Raw genomic sequence first — 11,199 nt, forward strand, 5'->3', positions numbered from 1 at the left:
GATAAATGAATGCTTACCATTAATATATTTTTATTTTTTTAAGTATTATAACATTATAGGTTGGATTTGAAGAAGTTATCTGAGTCATTTAAAATCATTCAAAATTCTCCTCCAATACAATTTTTTAGTTTCCAAATTAGAGGAATTGTGTATTATTATATATTAAAAAGAATACTTCTTCAAAAAAAATATATTAAAAAGAATAAACCCTTCAAAAGTCTTCCCCTTCAAATTCATTTCATTTACATATTCCTTTTTTTTTTTTCTGAAGTCCTTGCCTACCATGCCCTCCTAGACCCATGCATACCCTTAATATTGTAAGGGTCTTATTAACGAGTGTCTCTAGAATACTCTTTAAAAATTCTAAAAGAATAAACTTTTTTATAAAAAAGTCAAATATATTGATTTTCAATGCATTGATTATACATATTTTTATAAAAAAAATTAACATTTAAGGGTCTTATAGAGTGTCCCGGAGACACTCGTTAACATTTTCATATAGTAATTATAATGTTGACCTGTCACTTTAGAGTATGAAATGAATTTTAGAATTTATTCTTGTACGTCAGTTCACTGAATAATATTTCCTTGTTAAGCCCGGATCAAATAAATAAATATTCAACCATGTTTTTAGTCGACATCTACATTAAAGTTGTGTATCAACTAGTATCTCTTTTATAAAGCTAAGGTTTTTTCTAGAATATTACACGTCAATAATGTTTGAGAAATCAATGTAAATACATGTCATATAAAAAAATTTAATGAAACTGTTTGAGTTGGATTGTGGTGTTGGCTTGGGACATTACAGTGTCTCAATGTCTCAAATTTGATTCTTTCAACGGTGTCAATTTGGGTGACATAGTTTGGCTTTTTCAACAACAACAAAAATAGTAATGGAATAATCTATATGTTGGTCACTTTAATTTGCAGGCAATATACACTTTTATTTGTTAGTGGAGACAAGTCTGGGAGGTTAATGAAATATGATAAGTCAACGAAAGAAGTGAAGGTCTTATTAAGAGGGCTTGCATTTCCAAATGGTGTTGCATTAAGTAAAGATGGTTCATTTCTTCTCGTAGCTGAAACCTCAAATTGCAGGATTCTTCGGCTTTGGCTTCATGGACCAAAAGCTGGTAAAGTCAATACTTTTGTTGATCTTCCAGGTTTTCCCGACAATATAAGGAGAAATTCATATGGCCAGTTTTGGGTTGATGTATTCATCAGCTGTAAAGCTGAGTGATGAAGGGGAAATATTAGAAACCTTGAAACTTGAAAGATTTGGAAAGGAAGACCAAAAAGAACATTAGTGAAGTGGAAGAGAAGGATGGAAAACTTTGGATTGCATCGATAGTAACGCCTTATATTGGTGTTTATAGGGGAATGGATTGTCTCCAGTGTGTTTTCTCTCCAGTTTCCTCCTGTGAACAGATCCCAACCCTTCATTTATTTAAATAACAAATCAATGGATAGAAATAAAACACATAGATGAGACGTCATTTTGGCTATTTCCTGTTCTGTCTATGTCATTTCGTTTTGGCTACCACAAAACTTCAACAAAATCAACATCTACCTTCAGCACAGACCCATAAAGTAACTACCTTTTTTATCATTGTTTCTTTGTTTTTAATGGGTCATTCATGGGCGTCTCTATCAATAAAGTAACACCCAGCACTGTTAGCAACCGTGATTCGCGACCGGAGAGGGAATTTGTGGTTGAAGCAGCGGCAACCCTTGCCCAGATCCAAACGAAACATGTGGGGGGAAGTGCAATGGTGGAGTAGTGCGGCGGTGGAGAATTGTCGAGTTGGGAATGTCATTCTCCCATACTTTGTGTATAATTTCTTCTGTGTTAAACTTCAGTTTGCTTCCCCTTTCTTATTAATTTGATTAATTGATTTCTTTCTTGTTGCTTCCCTTTATTGAATATCTAAAATTCAGTTGACAATCAACTAAACCATTTTTCATCAAGTAAATTTCAAATTAGGTTAATTCGAATAATAACAAATGGAAAGCCATCTTAAACAATACAGAAATCTGATTAAAAAGAACAATAACAGAAAATATACATAGAGAATGGGAGAGGAAGGAAGGAAAAGGAAAAGGAAAAGGAAAAGGGACCACCACTGTGTAGGAAGAAGAGAAATGTGTTAAACAAAATCTATCTAATTTAATTGGTTTACTCATAGCCGTTGATCTGTCTTTATAAAGAATGAAAGGCTGAGATTGCACAGGAGATAACAGGAGAAAAACTTAACGGGAGATGATCTGTTCCCTATAGGTTAATACTTATTTATATGTTTTTATTAAAGTATTTTATGAAATATACTAGTGTGCACTAATGCCATGCTATATGTTATTGGCAAATATTATTTTTTGAATAAATATATTATTGGCAATTATATGATGTAGATTTTACTAATTTTTTATTTTCCATATGTTTTTTTTTTTGTGGTGGTCAGGGTTTGAACCCCGGACCTTACATATTTTATGCATATTTTCCACATGCTTATAGTAATGACTAAAACATTTTGGGTTAAATATGTTTTTAGTCCTTACATTTTACCCTCCTTTGAATAATAGTCCCTGCATTTCATTAAATGCTTTTAAAATTCCTAGATTTTTCCATCGTTAACAAAATTGGTCCCTGACGTCTATTTTTGCTGACCGGGCAAACGGAACATGCCACATAGACACCACTAGGAAGCCACATGGCCTCATTAATGACATGTCATGCCACATATTAAAATCCTAATTTAAATAAAAAAAATTAATTTATTATTTATCACACTTAAAAAATTAAAATTAAAAAGTAAATCAATCCCTCTTCTTCTTCGACGTTCTCACTATAACAATAACACCATCCAACATCATCGTCATCATCTCTCTTCCATCATTTTTCAATTTTTCATAAATTAGGGATTCGAAATTCCTTCATTTTGGCACACCCTCTTCTTCATCTACATCTTATACAACCAAAGGGTTTGGTTATGATTTATCCACAAACAATAATAGAACTACTCTTCGTAAGGACTTGAATGGAAGGTAACTCTTTTCTTCTTGGAGATTTTCTTCATTTAATAATAAGGCATCTGATGACATCCTGTCATTATGTAATTTTTAGGACTTATTGTGACATTTTGATAGAGTTCTCATGCAATTTATACTGTTCTGGAGTACAAAAAGCTGAAAAACTGAAGTTATGCCAGGCCAAATCGTGTTGCGCCATTCATTAAGCCGTGCTGCGATTTTGGAAAGGAAATTACAACATCTCTGTTTGAATGAAATCGCGGCACGCCAATTAACAAGGCGCGGCGCGATTTTGCTGGGTCAGGCCCAAAAACTTCTATAAATACTGCACTCAAACTGAAGACCAGGAGTTACGATTTTGGAGAGCAAGGTGCGATTTTGAGACATCGGAGACGGCTAGAAGGGCGATTTCTTCAACCTTTTACCAATTCATGTATGTTTTATTTCAATCATTGATTATGCTATGTGTAAACTCGATTATGAGTAGCTAAATCTCTTAGAGATTAGATCCGAGATGAATCTTTGTAACCCTAATTGACACATGTTGCTGTGAAACTCTATTTTGTGTATGAATTCAATTCTAGTTTATTCAATTCAATTGTTCTTAATGCTTTTTATATCTTGATCACATATAACCTGATTTTGTGAGAACGAATGACCACTGACCATGGCGTTCGACTTAGACCTAATTGAATTGTTCTAATAAACAGGGTTAGTCTAGGAATAGATAATCGTTTGTTAGTGATAATAGGTTAACGTTCGGTAAAACCTTAAAGAATTATTAGACCACCCAAGGGATTGGGGGCTGTAGTTTGAGAAGAGGGTTCTAATTCAAGGGATTGATTAGAGCTATTTTGTTAATCATCATAAATTAGAAGAAGATTCATAACAAATAGGTGCGGTATACCAATTAGGGGAACTTAGAGGATTCGAAGGATCTGATCTCATCTCTCTTATTTTCTAAACAAGTCTTTCCGTAACAAATATTTTATCTTTTTATGCAAAATAGACAAATCAAATATTTAAATACCCTTTCTTCATCCTAAAAATATAACGTAGATACGATTTGAAAATACGCATGGTCCCTATGGATTCGATCTTTATTTACTACTTCGATAGCGTTTTGGTACACTTGCCAGAAATCTATCAGCATCAAAATCATTTTCCATAAGCTTAGATTTGGCCAAGTTAATGTTGATTTAATTTGGGAGGAAAGACAAGAAAAGGTTTAGGGTAGCTTAGGTTCTAGAGAGAGGCGAGATGACAAGGGGAAGAAAAGGAAATAGGATAAGCTTAGATTTGGGTTGGAGAGATAGCAAATGGAGGAAGAAGAAGAAGAAGAAATGGCATAAATTTAGGGATTGGAAACAAAACTGAAATGGGTTGGATCCGGGTCGGGTTATTTTACCCATTTCGTTTGGCCCAATCCATTTAAAAGGATAAAAAAATGTCACATCAGCATTCCGTTTGATGATCGGATGAACATTTAAAAACATTTAATGAAATGAAGGGACTATTTTACAAAGGGGTGCAAAATGTAGGGACTAAAAACATATTTAACCCAAACATTTTTTTAGTTTAGACCACACATTTTTTATGGCTTCAATTAATGTAGGCGTGTTCAAATCTAAAGTGATTCAAATTAAAACTACAAACCAATCCAACAAAATCGAAAACCGCACAAAAATGAATAATATTCGATGTGTTTGGATGACATTTTATGAAAACCATTCAAATTGGATCGGATTTTAGATTGATTTTTCAAAACGGAACCAAATCGAACCGAATCGCATATATATATTTTAATATATATTATAATATATTATATAAAGCTATTATTATTTTTCTTTTTAATTCTTTTAATACTGTGTATGATCCCGCATGTGCTTTCGGAGCCCCCACTCATTCTTTAATTTAATTTAATCGATTTGTTTCTATTTCATATGTTTCAAAGATAATCAATCATTTTTATTTCGTACCATTAAATTTTTATTTCGCACCATTAATTTTTTTATAAATCATATGATATATTTTGTATCAAACCTATTATTTTATTATATTTTTATAGGATTATTATTAATAAAAAAAAGTTACAATTTGTAATTTGGATATCCAAAAACCTATCTAAATTAAACTGCATTAAATTGGATCAGATCATATCAGTTTTTTAAAATTAATCATCCAAAATCAAACTGAACCGCATATATAATTTATCCAAAATTATGATTTTCTCTTCCCAACCTCTCAAAATATTTCCAATCATCGTTCTACACCACTTGGGATTTTTCGCTCATGTCTCTATTCCATAAGAGAACATAATTTTTATTCGTAAGTTTTATATTATGTTTAAGATGAACTTCAATTTAATTGAGATATTTAGAAATAAGGTTAATTAATACAATGTCTTCTTTCTTTAAAATAAATGACCTAAAAAGATTACGAGAAAAGTGCTTATAACTTCGTTGCTGTTAAAACTTCTCTCTAAACTTTCTAGTGAGAGAAACTTCAACTTCTCTCTAAACTTTCTTTCCCCTTTGTTCATTGATTGAGGGGGTGGTTTTAGGTCATTTTTTGACCAAGAATCACCCCCTCTACATCTTTTTTCTCTTTTCTTTCAATCTAAATAAGTGGTTTTCACATAGATCAAGTTTCTTCTTTTGTGTTTTTTTGTGATTTCGTCGTCTAATTGCGGCGTTGTGTTGTTCGTCGTCTTATGCGGCGTTTGATTTCGCGTCTTGTCGCGGTGTTCGTTTAGTTCCTATTGAAAGATCGGCATCAGTCAATTACAAATTCAACAAATGATTTGGGCGTCAACGTTGCAGATCCGGAAGCATGTGAATTTCGGTGACTTAGGTTTTATCATATTTTTTGTAGGCATTTTGCCGTTTTATGCTATTAACTTGGGTGCTGTGAGTTTGTTCGCAGATTCACCCTTTACGTTTTTAGCGATGTTTGTATCTGATGTACTCTATCGATTTGAATGAATGAATATCGTTATGTTTTTGTCAAAAAAAAAAAACTTCACTGCTGTTTGTTGAGAAGTTAAATGATAGAATTACGTAAATAATCGAGATATATAAGTTTTTGTATTAATTGAAGTGATATTGGTAGCTATTTTACAATTGTCTCTCGGCGGATTTAAATTTGAACTATGTAACTTGATATTATAAGACTAAGCTTTTGATATTGAACTAACACTTAAAATGTGTGATATAAAAGTTATGCATGTCACATTTTTTTGGACTAAAAACAAAATTTAATATACTTATAGCTAGGAACTAAAATCTTATTGTGTCATGTCAATGAACTCCTTAGAACGTAAAATATATTTTGGTCAAAAAAAAGAACGTAAAATATATAAACTTTTTATTGATAATAACAATTGTTTTACTTTCAAAAGGTTCATAATACAACATTTTTTTATTAGTTTTCTTAACCAGTATCCCAAAACACTCTTTAACATTTCACAAACTTAAACTTTTTTTATATGTAACCAAAAAAGAACACACCTTTTCACGGGCATCAAAGAATTTTTCGTTTAGTCAACAAGTTCTATCTAAACCGATAAATATGCTGAAATTACTACGTTTGACATTGAGATCAAAATTCAACGCTTCCATTTATGTGTGAGAGTTTTCAATAATTATTGACATTTCATTTAGCTATAAAGAAAAAAAGAATATTTTGTTTCTAAAATATGGGTTAAATATGTTTTTGGTCTCTATTAATATATCAACTTCTTTTGTACAAAAAAAAATATCAACTTTTTCGTTTAGTCCCTTTAAAAAATTTCATTGGCTTTCAATACCCCAAAAGTTTTCGGTGCGCACTTTGATCCTTGCTTTTAAGTTAGATCACATGTACTCTTCATATTTTTGTAAGTTTTTGCAAAAATATTTTAAATATTATAACAATCTTTCCATTAAAAAAAAAGCATTAATTAAAGAACACCCTCATTGCATTCTCATGCACTATAAACACCGATGTAAGGCGTTAATATCAATGCAATCCAAAGTTTTCCATCTTTCTCTTTCTCTTCATCGTTTTTTCTATTACGGTGATAGAAAAATTTTAAAAAATTAAAAATCAAAGAATTTTTTTATAAAGATTAATTTTTTTTTTTTGAATATTCACACCGATTAAAAAAACATATTTAACTTTTAAAATTTGATCCAAGTTATGTTTGAATTTTTTGATTTTGAATTCATGAAAAAATAATTTACACAAATAAATAACTTAATTTATAAGTTCTATGACAAACTTATAAATAATACTATATAAAAGTTCCTTAAAAAAAAAATATAAAAGTTTATTTATTTATTTAAAATGTTAAAGTCATGAAAACCAACCTCTAGTTAAATTTTGTTCTAGGTAGGTAGACCCTCGTGCGTGGAGCACACTTGTGCAGGCATGTTTTCCAAATAGAAAACAGAAACAAACGACACTTTTCATTCGCTGACTTCACTTCACCACTTCCATTTTTTCCTCCGCTTATCTTCTTGAAACATAAACATGAACTCCAACATAATTGTTTCTGCAATTTTTCTCGCACTCTTCGCCATCATCTTCACCTCATTCAACTCACAAAACCCTTTTTCACCACTTCCCATTCCTGGATCGAAGAATAACCTCCATGCTGCTAAGTTACTCCACGTCACCGGAGCCGTCGGGCCGGAGAGTCTTGTTTTTGATAGTCATGGTGAAGGTCCTTACACCGGTGTGGCAGATGGTCGGATTTTGAAGTGGGAAGGAGAAGAACGTGGTTGGACTCAATTTGCTGTCACCAGTTCCAATAGGTAACAGTATTACCTATTTGGTGTTTTCCAAGTTTCACAATTTATCTTTTGTTATTTACTTTTAATTTAGCTTAAGCTTATTAGTGAGTCTTAAATTGTGTTTGTAGTTGTTATTTAGAAGGTAAAAGACTACATATTGACATTTGATAAGTTGGTGACTCGAGTTCGAACCCGTATTTCTTCACTTCTCAATACTTGGTATGTGAGTTTTGTGGCTAGACTATTAAAAAAAAAAAAAAAGGTTTTATAGTTTTTGATATTTAATTTTGCATACTTGATTTTTGGTAGGGTAGGTAACCGAGTCTCTTAAGCATGTGGCCAGGGGATTGGTCCTAGGAATAGAAGAGCATATATTGGGGAATGTCAACCCCTATAGTACCTCGAAGAATTACTCTCTAATAGCAAGTCGTGGATATCTGGGTTCGCGCTTAATTTTACCTTTTACTTCATGTTTCACATATCGTCCACATGTTAAGAGCACATATTTTTAGGAGACGAAAGAATTAGGACCAATATTGTGAACTAATTATTCCCTTGAAGAAAGGTAATTTACAGCATTATTAATTTATTTTGAGTGTTTAACTAAGAAATCTGCAGTTTATGAAGTATGAATTAAGCACACTGGGTTGTAGTTGCAGCAACTACAAGATTTATTTCAACTAATTTGAACATGGGGAGCATCGAGAATAATATTTTCCTTACACAAAATTATTTACATTGCAAACCTTCTGATTCTCAATTGTAAGAACTGGAGACTTTCTCTGACAAACTGATCATTATGTTAATCCCAAATGCTTTGATTGAAACTCTACCTGGCAAGTTTGGCATGATGACAGTATAAAGACTTGGGGTCCGTCTGATCTCCTAGAAAGTAAGGTACTGGACAGACAACTCCGGTTGTACTGTATTTGATTTTAAAACTCTTCTTGGAACTGGACAAATTGGGGGGCATGAGACTGTCCTTAGGAAATGTGCAACTATGTCTTATGTTGAGTAACTTGTTTGAATGTCATGACATTACTCAAACAATAGTAGGATTTTTTTCTATTAATTTTATAAGTTTAGTTGTACGATTTTCAAGGTCAAACTGTGTGCATCCATTTGCACCAGAATTGGAGCATGTTTGTGGGAGGCCGCTAGGACTGAAGTTTGATAAAAAAAGTGGAGATCTGTACATTGCCGATGCCTACCTTGGCCTCAACGTAGTAGGACCTGCAGGGGGTTTGGCCACCCAGGTAGCAACAGAAGCTGAAGGCCAGCCCTTTCATTTCACCAATGACATGGACATCAGTGAAGATGAAGATGTGATTTACTTCACTGATTCAAGCAGAGTCTACCGGAGAAGGTAACCTCACCACTAAAATTTACGTCCCTTTCAATAGTCATGTGTGTCTACATTCTGTAAAACAACATTGCTATTGTGCACGAAATTTTTGGACAAAATACGCTTCAGGACATCATTTGTTGCTTTTGTGCAAAGTGTGATTTGTAGACTTCAGCATTTTTCCTAAATAAACAATCCTTATGATGTTACACTGTCACTTCAGACTCAGAGTATGAATTGAATTTAAAAATTGATTCTTGCATGTTAGTTCACTGAAGTTGATATTCCTTTGTTAAGATCATTCTGGTTTTTCCGTTTTTTGAATGATCAACCATGTGGTGAGAGTGAAATTTTAAGTCAAAATCAAAACTTAATCACTTGTTTATGTGAAAACTTTGTTTTTCTCTTGGACCATTGTAGATATCGTTTGCTGTTCTATTTGTTGAGAAATTTTGATCTATATGTTGGTTACTTTTATTTGCAGGCAATTTATGCTTGTACTTCTTAGTGGAGACAAGACTGGGAGGTTAATGAAATATGATAAGTCAACAAAAGAAGTGAAGGTCTTATTAAGTGGCCTTGCTTTTCCCAACGGTGTTGCTTTAAACAAAGATGGTTCATTTCTTCTGGTAGCTGAAACTTCGACGTGCAGGATTCTGAGGCTCTGGCTTCGTGGACCAAAAGCTGGCCAAGTCGATACTTTTGCTGTTCTTCCAGGCTTTCCGGACAATGTAAGGAGAAATTCAGAAGGGCAATTTTGGGTTGCTTTACATGCCAAAGAAACTCCTTTTGCAAAGTGGATGTCTTCCAATCTGTGGGCTGGTAAAGCATTGTCAAAGCTTGGAAACTTCAAGTGGTTGCATGCGTCGTTGGCGATGAAGCCTCATGCTGCAGCTATAAAGCTGAGTGATGAAGGGGAAATATTAGAAGTCTTGGAAGATTGTGAAGGGAAGACCTTGAAGTTTATCAGTGAAATTGAAGAGAAAGATGGAAAACTTTGGATGGCATCAGTGTTAATGCCTTATATTGGTGTTTATAGTTTATGAGAATGCAATATACTATATTAGTGTTTATACTGGTGTTGCTAGCACTCATCTTTGAATTATCTTTAAACTTAGTTTGGATTAAGTTTTAACTTAGCAGAGTTAATTAAGTTTCTAGTTTTTTTTTTTCTTTCTTTATTACAAGTTTCTAGTTCTTGTCTTACGAAAAAAAGTTCTAATAAAGTTTATTGATGTTTATGGGAGAGTTAAATGAGAGGCATACGGATGTAATTGAGATTTAGAAATTAATTTTAACTTAAAAAGTTATAAGGAAATAATTGTTTGAAAAATTAGTCATCCTAATTTTTTTTTGTTACAAAAGGAAAAATTGTAAAATTATTCTAATATTACTATTTCTATAAATATTTCACAAAAAATTAATTTAGACTTTTTTTAGTCGAACATGCATTGCAGGCTGTGTATGAATGTTAATTGCTGGAGTGATTGATAAGACTAATTTTATATGAAAGGTGTCTTAATTCTGAAATTATAGCCTGTTCCACTTAAAAGATAGGTAAACATACACTTGTGGAGAATTCTTGGTAATCTTCTACCATCAACTATTGGTGGTGCGTTAACTTAATGGTGTGTTCTAGCATGGTTGCATTCAAAACCAGTCAAAATATTTCAAGGAATGTTCTAGCATGCTGGATACCTTCTACTTTGCATTACACTGGTCGCAGGTACACACAATCATATCAGCAGCAATATATTAAATATATTAAATAATTAAGGGTCTTGTTAACGAGTGTTTCAGGGGCACTCTTTAAGCATCCCAAATTTAGTAATTATTCTTTTAAAAAGTCAATTATTACAATTTTCAATGCATTCAATACAACTTTTCATTAAAAATTTATCATTTAGAGTGCTTAAAGAGTGCCTCGGAGACACTCTTTAACATTTCCCAATAATTAAATAAGCATCTTACAAGAGGAGCAAGATTTTCATGTGAAAAGTGAGAAACAAAACTGACATGAGTTAACTCACGCTGGGATTCAGTGTGAGTTTT

General features: G+C 32.6%; 1 protein-coding gene across 1 annotated transcript; it reads left to right on the top strand.

Moving 5' to 3' along the window:
• Positions 1–7,477: 7,477 nt before the first annotated feature.
• Positions 7,478–10,401, top strand: LOC146909691 (protein STRICTOSIDINE SYNTHASE-LIKE 10-like). The gene is made up of 3 exons (XM_085725740.1): positions 7,478–7,823; positions 8,905–9,168; positions 9,632–10,401. The coding sequence occupies exons 1-3, from the start codon at positions 7,540–7,542 to the stop codon at positions 10,191–10,193; spliced, it is 1,110 nt and encodes a 369-aa protein (XP_085581866.1). The 5' UTR covers positions 7,478–7,539; the 3' UTR covers positions 10,194–10,401.
• The last annotated feature ends 798 nt before the right edge of the window (positions 10,402–11,199 follow it).

Source organism: Medicago sativa, chromosome 7 (genome assembly GCF_051527215.1).
Source record: "Medicago sativa cultivar Bolivia chromosome 7, Bolivia_mono, whole genome shotgun sequence".
Classification (NCBI taxonomy): domain Eukaryota; kingdom Viridiplantae; phylum Streptophyta; class Magnoliopsida; order Fabales; family Fabaceae; genus Medicago; species Medicago sativa.